The sequence below is a fragment of the Musa acuminata genome, chromosome BXJ3-6, assembly GCF_036884655.1.
Source record: "Musa acuminata AAA Group cultivar baxijiao chromosome BXJ3-6, Cavendish_Baxijiao_AAA, whole genome shotgun sequence".
Lineage (NCBI taxonomy): Eukaryota > Viridiplantae > Streptophyta > Magnoliopsida > Zingiberales > Musaceae > Musa > Musa acuminata.
In genome coordinates, this window is record NC_088354.1 from 39,063,233 (window position 1) to 39,081,835 (window position 18,603).

Here is an 18,603-nt window from a genome sequence, read left to right on the forward strand (position 1 = left end):
GTTCCGATCTCCTCTTGTGAGCTCCCTAGACGAGAGACGAGCTTGCATCTTCGGGATCAAACCAAGTCGTGATGACTCCACGGTTAACAACATCAAGGTAACAATAGATGTAAAATAACAAGGCAGCTACTGAAGTATCGCCACGAGCAAAGCTACCGATAGAATTGGATCAAGAACAGGAAAGTTTCAAGACAACAATGAACTCAAAAGAAAGCATGAGGGGAGATAAAAACGCACAAACGTCAGTACCTCTGTTGCAGATCTCCTCGTTGCGGACGAGGCAAGCACGGTGGCTAGAAATCCAACGATTGCAAGCCCACCGGCCCGGCAACAACCGTGCTGCAGTCACGGCCGCTCTGTGGGCTCGTTGGCAGCAGCAGGAGGTTGTCCTCCCCACCGCGGCATAGAGCCGAGCGAGACATTTATCATTGGATATCAGCGAACAAAATCTAAAAAAACCAGAACTATTTATCACAACAACACAACAGTTTCTACAATTACTTCGGTTCTTGTATAAGAACAAGATTATCTTTTCTTAGAATCTATTCGTAAAGCACACACGCCTCAGATTTCTCAACTCTTCATATACGCAAAATAATAACAGAAGCAGAAGAAAGATATTAAATAAGGTGACATAATCCAACAAATAAAACATAAGTTCAGCAACAAATGAAGAAAAGGAAAAAGGAATAGATGAATATAACAAATTACTATAGCATCTTCGACATTTTATAACAAGAGTGCTCATATGAACGGATTAGTCTCCACAAGAATAAAGTAAGATTAACTGTAATTGCAACAAAAATGATGGGTATTAAAAGTTCAACCTCTTTCTAGTTGAACTCCAATTCTTCCCCTATATATAAGTTGATGTTCACCACCCAGTGTTCAACATCAGTGAACTAATGATCAATTTTCATACATATATGTTTGGCAGAAATGTCATCATGGATATTCATAACTATGCAGTAAACACGCATGTTTGATGTATAATTAATCAATACAGCAAAAGGAGAGAACATACACTATGCCACAATATAACAAAAACGAGTGATTGGAAATATAAACTTGCAGCAAAAATCCAGTGAAACAAATGCCAGGCAAGAGAAAACAATTCTGGAAGCGCTTCATTGGAAACTTTCAAGAACTGACCAAATAAGTGCAGCACTAAATTTCTCTTTCTAATCAGGTTTAGAAGTACCTTCAAAACCAAAGGCTATGCCTCTGAAGGTATACAAACAGCTGTCTTTCACGAAAAAGATCGTTAAGGCAGTGACACCCAGATGTGAAAGCAAGCAAGGCCCTAATTTCAACAATGTTAAGCATGTATAGAAGTCCATGTGGAATATGATAAAAGCAACATATATACATGTGAAAGGACTGCAAGTTGTGAGTGAAGCAGTCATCCATCTAATCACTACAGGTAAGGGAAGGGGATGATCCTCATGACCTTGCACAAGTCTTTGATGAAGGTGAATCCTGACATGAATCAAACACACCAATCATCGGAAACCATATCATGGCACTAATTACATGGCTTTTCTGTCCACCAATTTCTGAAGGCTTATGCTGCATTTTCTTCATAGACACCAAAAATTAAGGACCACAAAAATCCACTAAATTTAGAATCAATAACAGCATATAAGTCAAACCACTAATTTGACTTACAACTCAGAAAGGCTCCCGTCAACACAGAATTGTATTGTACAATTTGCAGCATGCAACCACATTGGTTCTGCAATTCAGATAGAAAAAACAGGAAGTTCTGCAAGGATCTGATCAATATGTAGTAGTCAGAGATCAATCAACACAAGAATAAAGGAATAAAAAACAAGAAAACCACTTAAAGTGCCTCACCAGTAGGCAGGAAACTTGGCATGATTGGAAGCCACTTGCTACTGTGATCAGGAATAGGAACTTATCTAACTCATGGCAAAATAAATATTGCCTGTAATTGCTTTGTGTATAAATAAGAATGATATTATCCAATCAACAGAAAAAGGTGTAGATCCAACTATTAGTCCTTTTCTACAGAAAAAAAAACCATGATCTGAATCTTCATTAGATGACTAATCAGAGTCAGTATATATTGGCAGATACAATCGAGGCCTAGCAGACCGTGGCTGTCGGGGATGTGAAAATGGATTCTCAGACCTTTGATTCTTTGAATGAACTTTATCAACTCTGTTATAATTTATGCTCAAAAGTAAAGAAGCTGCATCACAAGGGGAGAAACAAACTTCACTAAATCCATAAAACAATTGATAACTCATCTACGGAATAAGATAAAGGGAGGAGCAACCATAACTAAAAATGAAATAACTATAAGATCGTTCACAAATGTAAGAGTTCAAAAGAAAAGGCCATGAGAAAGGTGGTAGCCCACTAGTAATAAAATAAGAAATTGGCACCTACATAACGTTGACAGATTGTTAACAAAAAAGCATAATTGACAAAAAAGAAATATAATGGAAATATTAGTGCAAACAAGCATGAGCATGAAATCAAGTGTACTTCTGGTATAGGATGCAAATAGAAAGAAATAGGGGATCCCTTTCTGGTCTAAATGGACACAATATAAGCACATGTGATGCAAAAGAGCAGCAAAAACAGAGCCACGTACAGAAGACAACAAAACAACTTAAAATGCCAATGCTACAATGGTTCCATGAGTGCATTCAGTGGATTCTTAAACATGTATCATCATTTATTTAACATTGAGAAGGTAGAAACCCCAAGAGCATTAAAGCAATACAAAGTGAAAGATGTGTACTTCACCATTCATTAAAAATGAATAACACATACAGTAAAATATCTTGGCATTTTACATCAAAGCGGATTATTCTTCTTTCAATATTGTTTTATCTAAAGGCTCTTCATTATGAAAATTAGGTGGTGAAACCATCAGACCATGTTTGGAAATGTCTGAAATCTTTAGGTAAGAGAAATATTTAAAGTTTAAATTCTTTCCACAGTAAGCTAGTGTCCTAGACAGATTGATGCAGGCACCAAGAAAATAATGTGTCCGTTTTATCGAGAAGGTACTAACCAGATTCATCTAATGGTTCCATCCTCTCCTTTGGTGTGAATTTCTGCTCTGACCTTGGTCTCTTAACAGGGGCAGATTTACCATCATCTCCACCAATAGCAAGGGTAAGCGATATCCAATCATCAGAGGTGACCTCATTTGGCACTTCATTGCGGTCATTCAACTCATCCTGCAGAGGAATTCCAGCTGGTCGAGTAGGAAGAAAAATTTGAAGAGATGGGTCATCACTAGCAAATGCCAAGGGATTATCAACCACGCTTTCATGTATTTCAATACTCGTATGACGAGCAGAAAGATCTTGAATTCTTGAAGTGTCCCCAAAACCACCATTGGATGCTAAGCCATAGGCATCAGTTAGTGCACGGTCAAGAGAAGTATGTGAATCAACTAAAGGATCTTGTACTTCAGCATTTGACCCAAATAGTTGGAAGCTAGGGCTTGGAATGTCAAAGTCATCAGTATTATTGTCAAACAAACCAGCGCAAAAACCACTGTACATCTCAAGATCAGCATCTACAATGATTCTTTCTGAAACTTCAAGATGGCTAGGAAAAGGGATTTCACCACCACCAGCCAGACAAGTGTCATGGGCGGTTTCAGGAGAAAGTGGTGTATGATTATCTTCATCAGAATCACTGAGGACAATAACATCTGGTGTATTCAATGGTGCAGGTTGAACTCTATTATCAACATTATATGTTGGATCAAAATTGAAAACCAGAGAATTTAGCTCATGGATACTGTTCAAAGATGAACCAAAATGCCCTGCCTCTTGATTGACACTTGGGTCTTCCACAGCTCTATAACTACAGGTTGCACTACTGTTCATAGGAATGATCTGACAATGATCTTTAAGCTTACTGAGGACATGATTCTGAGAGGTTTGAAGCCTCATATCGTCAGGTTTACCGACTTCCCAAAATCCCCGTCTGTTTCGCTTTAATTTCAAATTTCTATGCACCTCTGAAGTAATTTCCTGCTTAATCTCCTTTAGTTTCTCCAGGTCAGGCTTCACCTCTGCACATGTATCAGCACAAAGTGAACCATCAGGCAGATGCCACTTAGATAGATCACTAAATTCTTCATTCTTAATGCGCCAAGAACCATCAGGTTTTACATCAATTTCATTTACATCTCCACAATTATGCAACTGTATCACCAAAATAAAAATGGGAAACTGTTCAATATATACATATAATATTGAACCAATTGAAAGTTAAAAGAATGATTGACTGAAGTACATACCAATGAAGTGATGCGATTGAAATATGGGTCGATGATAATGTTTTCAAGGGAATAGTTTTTGAGACAAATAGGACATTGCCACTGCATGAAAGCAAACAAATTTCTTAGTGCAAAAAAGAAAAAAAGTAAGAAGAGACTATTCGAAAGTATCATCACAACCTTCCGAGATTGTTGATTAAGTTCCACAAATGTTTCCAGGTCGAAACACCCCATATGAATACAAGATTTAAACCTGCCAGCTATCCTCATCCGAGAACCACTCATCTGCAAATTGAAATGGGAGAAAAACTACTTTATGACCAAAATTTTAAAATTAGCGGAATGGAGAATTTCAGTGTTGTCAGCACAATATGAATTGGCCTGATACAGCTAACATTCCTCTGCTGGTGAATACTAGCCGAAAATTAGCCTGATGCAGTAGTAGTATAAAAGAGCCATCAAGACTCTGCACAGCTAGGTCAACTCCTTGTGCAGGCAACAATTCAATCCTTGGTTGTGACATGACACAGTAGAAGTTCAGTTACCAGTATATCTATTATAAACTAATTTATCCAATGTAATTTATGTGCAGAGGGATACAGATTATTTTCTTTAAACATAAGCATGATAACTAAGAGGTTAATCATCAAGGTTTGAAATCTCGAACATACCAATCATTACGAATCAGTATTTACGGGTTCAACCAAGTAGTGGTATCAAAGCACATGACTCGATATTGGTACAGTATCATCCATTTTTTTATAATAAGTTCAATGATACCAGATGGTACTTCTGAGTACCACCTAATGTTCTGATACCTTTAACTATCTGGTGGCCAAGATTTAAATCCCAGTCAATCATATCTACATTGGTTTTAGAAGCACGCACAGAAGATCACTGAAACTCAGATGCCTCGATCAATTTGTATTGCATGATGAAGGCCAAGCATCATATATACTTCTTGGGACAATTTTTTAGTAAATAATTCACATAAAAGGTATCAAGTTTTATGAGTACAAAATTTGTATCATTGTTGAACTGGAAAAGAGATTAAAAGGCAACATAACAAAAGGTTTGTCTTTAGGGGCAGACAGCTGGTCTGCAAGTTATTATTTAAAACATCACAGATCATACAAACCTCCATCAATAGCAAAATTTCTTGGGTCATCATTGGGGGAAACCAGCTGTAACAAACTAAAGTGGGCCTATATAGTTTTCTTCCAAAGATTCTTTTGTAAAACACAACTTTGCTCCATACGGATATTAGATAAAACTCAACTCGTTAGCTTGGTAGGAAATCAAACATAATACAGATGCATCAATGCTACTTCAATCAGCATTACATATAACACTCTGAGCACTAGTCTGTATACTTCCACTTACAGGACAACGGAGATTGATTGTAACAGAATCAGCTACCACTTCTAAATCACTATCGCTATCAGCATTTTCTGTAGCAGTTCCACCACCAATGCAGCGACAAACACGAGCAAGAGCGTCTTCAAAGCACTCACCATCTGCTTCCTTGGGCACTAAACTAAGAACCTAGAATTAAAGAATAGGTCCCTTAGACAAGGAACAATCAATTAAAAATCAGGAAAACAAATAGGAAAAATCTATCCACATTGAAGTCAAAAACAAAATCTGTAAGTACCAGACATTTATTGTATTTTGACACTTCTGATATGTTGGGAACTATCCAAGACTTTTCACACAAATTAAAAGCAAACAGAATCACATCACAATGAAATAAATTTTTTTAATTGGAGGTTCCTGATAACTGTCTATGGTGTCTATGGTTATTTGTAGGGCCGCTTACGACTCTTTAGCAGAAGTAATTATTTCATGCAAGGTGTGATGGAACATGTCTGTCACTAGCTAGTTCCAGCTGCCCTAAAGGTATTATCTGCTTTAAATTATAGCCCGCATGATTTTGTCATAAATGGATCCTTGAGGAGAGGAGGCTTGCTGGTGCTTATAAGACAGTAGCTCTCCATCTCCTAACAGATATGGAGCTACATGGCATCATTTAGATGTAAATCCAACGCAACATTTATCAAACCTGCAAACATTTCCATAAACAACCCAAACAATAGGGAAAAGAATCAAGATAGTATCAAGCAGTTATTCCACTTAAGAACAATTTCACACATCCAAGTCCTGCACCTTGAAAACCATTGTGAAGCCCCAACCCTAAGGTACAAATTGAGAAAGAAAAGTACTCAACATCTTTTGGGTGTGATGAGTTCAAAAGGAAGCAATACCCAATGGATGGTTGCAACTCTATGAACAAGCCTCATGCCAAGTTGGGGATGTACCATGCCCATGCATGTATGCAAATTCAATACTTCCTTCCATCTCTTTTAATCCTTTTTACGTTGATTGTTTTGTTAGCATGCACATGCCAACACAAATTTCAACAATGCCAATAAGTCCTCAGAACTGCTATCGGGGTTACTTGTCCCGATTTGCATGTTTTGTGGGCCATATCAACTAAAACAAATAAAATTCATAAAATACTCTAAAGTCCTCTAAAAAGGAAAAAAAGAAACTCAGAACAACAAAAACAGTCAAACAATAAAAGAAATACTTCCAGACCTTTCAGGTCTTCTACTACTAGCACCACTGTTATTGACCCGATTTTAGAAATAACATCAAAACATCTTATACAATGGAGCAAGCAACCTAAGTAACTAATTCAATATGTTCCACAACCCAATAAAACGAATCAACTAATCCCACAACATAATCCAAACTAAATAGTCTTCCCCAATGTGTTGCGGGCTCCAAAAGAGAACATGAGTTAATTTCAAAAGCATCATGCTCATTTATTAATTATGTTGGACTTGATATCATTCTTCATTCCATTAACTTTTATAAATTTTGTATTTTCATTTTTCTCATGATATTTAAAATGTTTTTATGATCTTAAGAAGAAATAGAAAGGAATCTCACAAGTCCTAGAGGATGAAATTTATGACACCTCAAAAGATCAAAATATTATCCCATCTTAACAGCTTATTTATCAGAACGGCTGTTGCTGTTGGAACAATGAACATCATGATACAACTAGCACTTGGATACATGATATCAATAGGTGCAATGCAGGATAAGCTGCCATGAAATTATTTTAAATACCCTAATTAGGGCATACACCATAATTATCATGTTGATTACTCATTATCCACTATCTTATAAAAATGAGTGCCATTAGATGAAGAGACTTCATTAATCAACATTATGACATGATTGAAGCCAGGTTAGGAGGTCAAGTTTCCTTTTATCAGCTGATAAGCTGTCGTCCAAAATACTGAGTCTAACTAGAAGGAAACAATCAATCGAATAACAAACAAATGAACAAGGCAAAATAGTATAAACAAACATACTAGCTCATATTAACAGCAAATGATGATAATGTCACATGTAATGCAAACAAATTATCTAAGTCAACAGATTATTTCAAACTTTCATGGGCACAAAGTAAAATTTAAATAAACTACCTGTTGTATTGACTGCCTCTTTGCAAGTCTGATTCCAAAACAGAATACTCGAGCATCACGCCATGATAAACAAATTTTGTTACTGCCTTCCTTGGTACACGTGGTTATCTAAATAAAACAATCAAATGATAAGGCATATCCATGTCAAGAAATAAATGCATGGGAAGTTAAATAATGCTTATAAACTGTAATAGAACTATGTCCTGATTGGTAAATCATATGTGGTTTTCTTGTATGAAGTTCATAACATCTTTCCACCATTGTCGTTACAGGTGGTCTCCCAAAAGCTTGGGCTACGGTCTTGGACTAAATCAGCCTCACAGCCTACACACTCATATCGTCTACACATACTGTTGTGTAAATTTGCATTTACACAGATGACAGTTTAAAATTGACTGAATATGCTGCATTAGCAAGGGACATGATACTGAAAATTACTTAAAGATAATGGTGGGTTTTGAATATATAATTTAACCAAGATCATCGATGGGGCCACTGGCAACATTCATAGACTATTGTCAGGATCTTAAAGGAAGACCATGGCCTTGGGTAACCAAAGGCTATTTAACATCTTTGCACTCCAGGTTTTCACAGTTTGTGATTTCACTTATGAGAAAGAATATCATACATATTTAGGAATAAAAGGGAAATAAATTTGCAGTGACCATAGATTAAGATGAATCATAGAAATATGAGCTTCTATAACATGCAGTAAAAGTACTGTGGGCCTCAAGGAACCATGTGACTGACCACTGGACCATCATCCCGACCATTTATACCCAATAACTGTGACCCTTGTCTAGCAACCACTTGGACTGCAACTCCTGTTGAAAGTGAAAACATCAGCATATGTAGCCAGAAAGATCAAGCACATTAGATATGCACTGCAAATATAACTTGCCCATATTAGTCACCATCTGCTACAAACATATATGACAATCTTTAAGGTTGACAAAACAAGAGCTTAGGATGAATGACAGACCAAGAATGTTTAAACAATTTGAAAAATTAGCAACAAGATCATGGCATGTTCTGCAATAGACGCAAGGGCAGATTACTTACATACCGTTAACTTTCAACTCTGCAAATTGCGGCCACTGCATCCTAAATGGAACCTTATCTTTGAGTAGTAGACACCAAACCTGCAATATAACACACCATTAAAATCATTGTACATAGTAAGTGGTGATAATAGATTTGGCATCCATGGCAGTGACAAAGGTGATTGTCGTTGATATACTGGTGGTAATCTTCAAAGCTAGTGGCAATTGAATGGCAAAGGGAATGAAGGTGGTGACGAGGATGACCAGGGTTTAAAATCTCAGTCCTGAGACATTCAGCCTAGTATGGTACCAACAAACTAAGAAGCATATCATCCTGTACCTTCAAATGTCACCGAATAAATAATAAAATGAAATACCAACCAACACTGAGCTATCCACTCGGATCATTAGGCAAACCGATAAATATGGATTATTACATACTGTTCTGATTAGCATTTGAAACCTAGGCGACGAAAACAATAGCAGCCGTGGTGAACATAATTATGGTGATGGTGGAAATTACTGTCACAAGGGATGTGATGGTAGCATATGTGGAGGGGGATATGAATGTGGTTGAGCAAAGATAATTATTGTTGACATGGTAGTAGCAAAGATGGCAATGATAATTGGAAAGAGATAGAGGTGGCTGCAGCACTAAGATGGTGGCAATATAAAAGTGAAAAACGATGAGAAGTAATGCATAAAACTGTAATCCAATTTTGACTTGAAACTCAGAGCAGTAGAACATTCTCTTGATGCAGGATCATTATAAGACAACAAAAAATCAGTTGAAATTTCAAATAAGGTACAAAAATCCACATGCAAGTTTTATGTCTAGATACATGTGTTTATATATGCATTTAGTGATGAAAATATGCAAAGAGCCGTAAAGCATATAATGTGTTATTACATTAATCCATGTAATCGCTACTGTCATGGTCTAGTAATTTCAGATGAATTTCTGCAAGTATACAAAATTAGGTTAATACAACAGAGAGGTTCTTAGTGATGCTCCTCTTCCCATAGATGAGATACATTGGTACAGGTTGTTGTTTCTTACCTTTGCAATTATGCAAATCATTAAAATGTCTTGTTCCACATTTCCCAAGGCTATATTGAGAAAATGTCTGTTTCAGGGATGTTGCAATAATCAAAGATTCATGAGAGATCAGAGGTTTTGAATAATTACTTGTTTGCACTAAAAAATGATGGCTATATGCACATAAACATGAGGATTTCACATGGAAAAAAACATGATGCATATGCCATCTAATTACTTATGCAGTCCACTCCAAATGTGACAGATAAGCCTCACCAAACACAATAGCCTCCTCACAAGTCCACATCAATCCCAAGTATAAATGGCAAGATGATGTCACTGGATGTGGGTATGCTTAACCACAATAGTCTATGTAAATTAATTGGTGAATCAAAAGTTCCAAAGAGTAGTAACTCGAAAAAACCAATAATTCTAAAAGAACCAAGGACATAAGCTAACCTGGAGATCATAGTCAGCTCTCTGGAACAATTCTCTATCTGCTCTTGACAATTGAAATATCCTTTCCACATTTTGCAATGTGTTTGTGCTGGAGATTTACAAGCAAAATTAGAGAAAAATATTACAAGAAAACACATAATAGAGACAAATTAAAGGAAGGCACTAAAAGTAGGATGTACACATGATCAACAAGCATCATGAAATGGACATCACTTTTGCAAAATAAGCCAATCAGTACTATAAATTCACATCAAACAATGCAAAATCATAAAATAAATATAAAGAGCATTTTGGTTCATAAAATTCACATCAAACAATGCATGAATAGATAGACAATCACCCAAAATCCCACTTTACAAAGAGCATTTTGGTTTATTAAAATTTCATATAAGAGGTCCTACAAATTCTTAAAATCCAGAAATAATAAATGGTACCTGCAATTCTGCAGTCAACTTAAATATTCAGAAATTACACTACCAAAGTGTTCCAATATTGTCATAATTTATTAAACTTGAGCCTTTTTCTCATATAATAATAGTAATTGATTGCTAACGACATTTTGTCCTTCACGTGACTGCTTTTTTTCCTGTAATCCACATATGGTACTCACAGGTGAGTACAAAAGATGTCTCCTAAAATAAATCATAATATTTTAGAATCTCAAAGCAAAAAGGACAATCCATCATTAGTAATCAACTAACAATTCAGGAAACACAAGTTTTTGGGCATCTAATTCTTGATTTTCCAATTCAAGAAAGCGAAAACGACATGCCTCGTTCCCACCCAAAAACAAATTATACAAATACTTCTATTTGACATTAGTTGTGGAGACCAAACATGCTTATGACCATAAAAACAAAATAATAGAAGAATGAATGAACAAGGTAATGCGGGTGGATCTGAACCATTTATAGGGAAGAAAAGCATTGATTTGCTATCTGATCAAGGACATATGACAGTAGCTAACCAATAAGTTTCATATGATTATTTTCCATATCCCAAATCAACAAGCCTTTATGGTGTTTTTAACAAGTTCATGAGATTATGTATGTACAAAGAAGAATAATAACAGAGCACTTACCCATCGCCAATTATTCCAGAAGATGTCAACTTTACAGGAAGCAATGGGTGCCCCACTGTCAACCAGAACCTGTAGTTCACAAGAGTGGCACTAATATCAACAAGTAATTGCTTATCTTTTGAGACAGGTAAAAAAAGGAGATATGATGGATAGAGAAATAAGGCATAGAATTTGTAGGAAAAGCTAGCTGAAGTACAGGAAAGTGCTACCTTAGCTTTCATGAAGTGGTCTTTTTTTTCCCTTTAAAAATCATCATAGTGAGGCCAAGGTTCGCAATACCGTACCGTACCGGTATTTCGATCTGGGCTCGGTACCGGTACGGTACGGTACGGTATACCGAACGGTACACCCAGGTGTGCCGAATACTGTAGTACTGCTACAGTGCTATAGTGCACTCGGACCGGTAACAGGCGGTCCGCGTACCGACAACCGGTCGGACCGGTACGGTACAGTTCGGTACTGCAGACCCTGAGTGAGGCCAAACCTTCTTTATCACCAACCAACCAACATGATCTTTTTCTATTTATTTTCCTATAAAATTGATATTTTTATCAAGTAAAATATTAAAGTGACCAAAGACAGTATGCTCCTTCTCTACAGCTCTTCAAGATGATTTTACACACGTTGGACACTGTCACATCTATAAAATTATCAGTATTATATCAACCTCTCAGTTATGTCGAGTCAGTAGAAAGAAAAAGAGATCAAACAACTAACACATATTACAATTTGTACTGTGTACCTTACTGACGACACACCCAAGTAAGGGTGTGCCATGCTGCAATATACCACTCGTTATAGGCCAACGTACCGATCTGATAGGGGACTGGTACGCGGACCACCCTATACCAGGTGGTCTATGTTAAATGGTCTCGTATCGCCCGATACAAGTCTGTACCGATTGGAACAATCGAAATCCGACCATTACCAGATTTCGACCGATACCGATCAAGGGCTAGGACTGATTTGATACAAATGGTCTCTTTGACCGTTTGAACTAGTAGAAAGAGTTTCTACCCCCTCATTCTCTCCATTTTCGCTTTCCTTAACTCATTTACTCTTTCAATCACTTTCTCACTCACATTTCTTTCATTCTCTTATTCACATATTTCTCTCACTCTCTCATTTTCTCAACTAGTAAATAATTCAATATCAACGGAAGGAAGATCTGGAATGTACCATAAACCTGCTCTCCTCAAAACCCAAAAAAATATGTGCCACCATTCTTTCCTAGCTTAGATTATTTTTGCTAAAATTATACTAAATTTATATTTATTTCTAACTCAAAAAACCCTAATCTAACTTTTTTTTCTATTTTTCAGGGATTTTCGGACCTATTTTTTTCTTTTTTTTGTGCCATCGATATACCCTATCGTATCGACATACAGTATACTAGTATGGAGCGGCACGTACCGTGCTGCCGACCGATCGATATACCGGTTCAAACCAGTAAGTCGAACCTTGCGACCAACCATTTTTGTTATAGATAAAGATAGACACTATCTTAGAGAATAGAAGGCAGTGCAAACTGATTCTGACTAGAAAGATAATATTACAATTTTTTAGCAGAAATTGATCAGAGGCATATACCATAACCAGAATAAAAAATATAAATTAAACATAAATATCACAAATACCTAAAACAAAGTTCAGTATCTTTTACGAGACAGTACTACATAGGTAGTACCAATACAGATAAAAAAACTGTTACTCAAACAATATTAGCCAAGATTCATTGTAATAAAAATTAAAGATTTAACTCTTATGACCAAAGTACTTGCAATATCAGGGGGGAAACAAGGATAGGCATGACATACGGATCAGCCCTACTGATTCTGCATAATTCACAATAAAAACGAGTTGGAAGTTCAGGTGAAGGACCCTCCAGAGTTCCCTCGGGTATAATTATACAACTTATGTGCTGCCACACTTGACACCCAGGATCCTCACACTATAATCAGAAAACGCCATTAGTCAAACAATGCAAAAATTCATCATGTAATAAAGATTCAAAAGATCTAAAGAATAGTTGACTCCAGCAAAGAACTGCATATACTGGAGATAAAAATAAAAATAAAACCAGGAAAGCTAGCAAGAAAACATATTTGAGTGAACAAGCCAAGCAACAAGAGCAACCAATACCAAGAAAAGAGGAATTTGGTTTTTAAGAAAAAAATTGCTTTTAGAAGATATTATAGAAGTAGAAAAGCAAAAAAGTTGGATCTTTCCAGCCTTGCCCGCTCAGCACATTACGAACCCTAGAAATGTTCAAAGCTGCTTGGATAACTAGCAGTCACAAGAAAAACGCACATCAAAGGGTAAAACATGTATTAAACAGAAAAATAGAAGTATATCACATGGTAATGGTAATGACGAGTGAGAGAAAGATGTAAAATATGCAAAATAAGGCCAGGAATGGGGAATGTGCTCCAGTACAGTCCAAGCATCAAATTAAGCATTCTCCTTATGTTAAGCTTATGGAGAAAAATGCAACAACAACTAAATTATAGTTCAAAACTACTTGAATTCTAAAAATATGCGGTAATATTGCATTACATCAGTCATAATTGAAAATTTATAAATAAGGCCCCACGGCATACAAAACTAAGGAAGCTTTAGTTTGATGAATAATTAAGAAAGAACATGAAGTTTGTTTTATTTTTGTAATTTGCATAAGTTAAACTGATTTCCTAAGTATGATGTTATAATCATTAAAGCTCATTTCAAAACAATACTCCACAAGGACAACACACTGTAGGTATTGCTTAAATCAATTAATAGCACACTTCAAATTGTGCTAGCAATTTTGTGGTTGCTTCTTTTAAGGCTTTCATACTTTTCAAAATCTCAACTTTATATGCTGCTACAATTATTAATAAAAATGAAGAAAAAACATATAGAAGATGCCCTTATACACAAAATAAGCACACAAAGATCACACTTAAAAAAAATAGCACAAGCATACAGACCCCAATAATTTATTCATAGTAACAAAAGATGGCCAAATTAATAGAGCCATCATGACTGATGCAGAGTCTTCAAAAGTATGACTATGGAACCAAGAAGATTTAAGATGATGTCATGATACACCTAACAGAGAAAAAACATGTACAGCATCTCTAGAGAAGAACAGACCTCAGTTGATCCAAATAATTCTCATGAAAAATAAATTCAACCATTAAAATACTAAAACATGATGATGTAATCATGTAAGTGAAATTTAATGGTATACATGCTTTGTATCATATAAAGCGAAGAACATGATGCTGGTCAAAATTAACTTTAGGAACATTGAAAAGCCAAAAGGAGAATATATACCTGAATAATTGAATCAGTACTAAATGAGTTCCCACAGGGACAGCGAACCTTCATTTCCAAACGATAATCATCAATTTCCTCTTTAGGCTTCACCTGATTGTAATCTGTGACAATACCACTCTTGGATGCTAAGTCTGTGGCACCAGGAACTAGAATCTTCCTCCTAATAATTTAATTAGCAAGTTGATCATGCTATTATAGGACACATTTGATAAAATATTTGAAACAGAAGGCTGACATAGATAATGGCCAAAATCATGATCACCTGTAAGCATCATCGATTATTTTAGCCACTTCATCTTTCCAGAAAGAATTTCTTTTTCCCCAAACCTGTGACTTGGGAACTGTAGAAAGGTTAACACTTGACAAAAATCTAAGGAAAAACGAGATATTTAAGAGGAAAGGAGGGTATCCAAAGGCCAAAAAAGACAATAGATAAGAATATTGCTTGGTTGGCAAAAGAATACTGCATCACTATCCTTGGAAATAACATGCATAGATACATATGCAATCAAGTACACGTCGGAAAGATGAAGGTGGCATTCAACTTAGATACACAATGATTACTGGACGCTCTGTTGTTAAAAGAAATCAAAATATTTAAAAGACCTGAGTACATAACTTCAAGTGACAGGCGCTTTAACATCATTCGCCTTGAAGAAGGAAAGCAAATTCATGGAACAAACAAGCCAACTCTAAGGATAAGGATTAACAATAATCAGACAATCTAAACAACAATCAGAAGATAATTTCAAGAAATCTGACATGTAGACAACATCACAAATTATCTATTATGTTCGAACTGCCAAAAATAGAGTGATGTCACTACCTTGTTCATCTGAAAGCAGTTGCAAAATCCTGTCCACAAGGTCCTGCATAGCACCAACAAACAATCAAATTACTAATAAATTTGAGAAAATTATAGATCAAAAAAATCAAAACACAAAGGAGTCTTAGTGCTGGCGATAGATTATAATCTGCAAGGTTATATGGCTGAACATGCAAGAATAAACCGCCCACATGATGACATTCCAGGAGACTTGTCTGTAAGACTGTAACAATGTTAATTGAGTATCCTCAATCAGAAGGCATTAAACTTCTCTTCGGAATCAGTTAACTATGCAGGATAGCAAATAATGCAAACTAGAAAACAGAAAAAAGATATAAGCCTCAAAACAGAAGAAGTAGTAGAAAATAATATCTTCTAATATTCTAAACAAAAAACATTAGCTACAATGATTTTTATGGATGGATCTTGCAAGTTCAGGTTCTGTTATGAAGAATTTTACTGGTCACAACAAAGACAGAAAGTTGCTCAGGTGCTGATTATTGTAATACCCTATTTATCTCAACTTGATTATCCCATGTCCCATGGCATTTCTTGTATAACATTCACAACTTCTAGCTCTAGATATATTTTAAAAAACAAATAATAATCTTATTAAACAATAACAATAGCTGACCTGCTTCTTTCCTTGCTTTACGAGACCTAGTTGAGTCAGAACATCCTTCAGCTCTTTTATTCTAAAGCATGCCAACTTATCCTGATGTAAATAACATAGACATCAATAAATGGAGCGAAAGGGAAGCATTCTTAATAATCGCATTGGTCTTATTATTCATGAGTTTGCTAAACTGGCAAAGGCTAATTCTCAAAATAATCACTGTATGCATGCACACATAAAAGCAGATAGCACAACAACTAAACAACACCCAACATCAACAACAACCATGAAGCGATGCATAAAAGTGGCCTCTGGGAAGAGAGACATCAGCAGAGGTTGAACTCTCTGTTACAAATAATGCAACAAACATAAATTTGAAGTAAAAGGTAATCCAAATATATCCACACATGCAAGGAAAAAAAAGCAAAAAAGTAGTTTGGCTGTTGGGTTAATATATTTTCAGTTAAAACAATGTCTGTTGTGGAAATTGAATATAGTAGTCAAGCTCTTTAAGTTACTATAATATATATCTGATATTTTTCACTGATTTGAAGATCTTGCTAGAACAGATACTGTCATTCTACTGGCTGTATGAAGAGATAACATCTGTATTTGCACCTAAGTTATTTAAAATATTCAAGAAATTTTATCACCTGTAATTTATTTTATTTCATTTGACGCAATTTCAATTTTACAATTAGAAACTGAGCCATGCATTACCATGTAACAAATAATTCAGTCAATACAGAACTATATTTTAGCCTTATCGCATCAACATTATCTTGTTATATTCAACTATTAATCCTAGTTACGAAGTCATAAAACAGCCACCGTTTAATGATCAGAAAATTATGTTCAAAACTGAAGTATTCAAGAAACAAAGAAGAGACCCATGCATAATAAACTCCGATATACTTGGCAAGGAAACCCAGTTCAAGGGTGAAATTCTGCCTATCAACCTCGTTTTCCAATCACAAAGTCGCCCAACCAACTTAAATAAGCACTACAAGAATCCATCTCCATACAACGTCACAATTAATCCCCATAAGCAATTCAAGAAGGTGAAACAAATGGAACAAGCAAGCAATTAAAAGCAGAAGTGAGCAACAATTTATAGAGAAAAAAAAATACCCTGCAACTGGCCACCAAATCCATCGACCCAATTCCGCCACCAAAGGCAGCAATCCAACCCCTGGAAAAACCAGCAAGAAAGTAGGTGCCACTTGATCGGATAATCTTCGAGACCGATTCAAAAACAAATCAAAATTCTCTCAATCGACAGGAATCAAAATAGATTCTCCGATCCCAATCCAAGCTTTATCTCGCCACACAAACATCGCTGGCGGCGGATCCCAACTAGGGTTTTGAAGGAACCCAAAAAGGATTGACCATGAACGGCGGAAGTGATGATCGATCGATCGAACAGGAGAAATCGTACGAAACCGGTGGGAAAGAATCACTAGAGCAACCGCTTTTTCTCGTCGTCGTCGTCAAGTTGGAGGAGGAACTCGGGGAAGCGTTCTGCTTCAAGATTCGCGAACACGGGAACTCGACGGCCGAGAGTTGCGATCGCACCATTCCACGCTGTGTTCGGTCGCATTCTACCAACTCGAGGAGGGGCGCTATTGCGGACGTGTGCGGAGGATTTAAATCGGGCTTGTTACAATCGCGTGAGTCCGCACGGCGATGGGTCGGACGGCGGTAAGCGAACGGCTGAGATCGGCGTTCTCCTGCGTGTGATGATGGTCGTGCGGCCGATATCGTCGAACTAAGATGGGCTTAGTCGGTGCGGGTACGCGTCAGTCGGTCGCAGTCAAGAGGCCAAGTTGGACCCCACCACGCCGCAACGCTGCCTGCAAGTACGCACGACTGTCACCGCCTGGGCACAAGAGGAGCCCACATATAACATTCAGTGGGTCCCACTGGTGAATTATGTGACAGAGGCACGGCGGGACGACATTTGGGTGGGCAATCTGAGGGGGGAACGCTGTCGAGCGTTTGATTGGAGATCGAGAATCTCGTCACTATCCTCACACCGAATGTTCCAATTTGATTAATATCCTTATCTTCGTATAAATAGCTAATTAAAATTACAAGCACAATGCACAACCTCTATTAAGTGTTGATTTATTTAATACTACATAAACAAGAGTGATATCGAATCATTCCAATTCGATTTATATCTATCTGCATAAAGAATCCAACGTGATTGAGAACGTGGTATTATTTTCTCTTGAAATTTTAAGATTCAATGAATTATTTTTCTCTTCAAGTTGTTAGATGAATTATTTTTCTAAAAAGTTGAGCCCCCATTGATCATATCGATTTGTCTCTTCATTGAGGCTTTTGATCGTTGGGATGGCTCTCGTTGCCTTCGGATGAAATGTCCGAGATGCTCTTGGTGAATGAACTCCTCGATCTACTCCTTAAGTTAAGAACTTAAAA

The 18,603-nt window shown here is 36.6% G+C and overlaps 1 protein-coding gene across 7 annotated transcripts; it reads right to left on the reverse strand.

Moving 5' to 3' along the window:
• Positions 1-1,103: 1,103 nt before the first annotated feature.
• On the reverse strand, positions 1,104-17,776 carry LOC135581524 (E3 SUMO-protein ligase SIZ1-like). Of its 7 annotated transcripts, none has more exons than XM_065155874.1 (19): positions 17,628-17,776; positions 17,290-17,350; positions 16,177-16,257; positions 15,543-15,585; positions 14,979-15,057; positions 14,714-14,876; positions 13,213-13,346; positions 11,396-11,464; positions 10,315-10,402; positions 8,840-8,915; positions 8,524-8,597; positions 7,774-7,881; positions 5,657-5,818; positions 4,454-4,558; positions 4,295-4,375; positions 3,050-4,199; positions 1,858-2,215; positions 1,669-1,735; positions 1,104-1,479 (listed from the first exon to the last, which is right to left on the reverse strand). In XM_065155874.1, exons 1-17 carry the CDS (start codon positions 17,756-17,758, stop codon positions 2,070-2,072), a joined length of 2,751 nt encoding a protein of 916 aa, XP_065011946.1. In that variant the 5' UTR covers positions 17,759-17,776; the 3' UTR covers positions 1,104-1,479; positions 1,669-1,735; positions 1,858-2,069. The 7 variants fall into 7 exon arrangements, with proteins under 7 accessions (XP_065011946.1, XP_018683551.2, XP_065011944.1 ...); XM_018828006.2 differs by having other exon boundaries at positions 1,104-1,578; XM_065155872.1 differs by having other exon boundaries at positions 1,669-1,775.
• Positions 17,777-18,603: the final 827 nt, after the last annotated feature.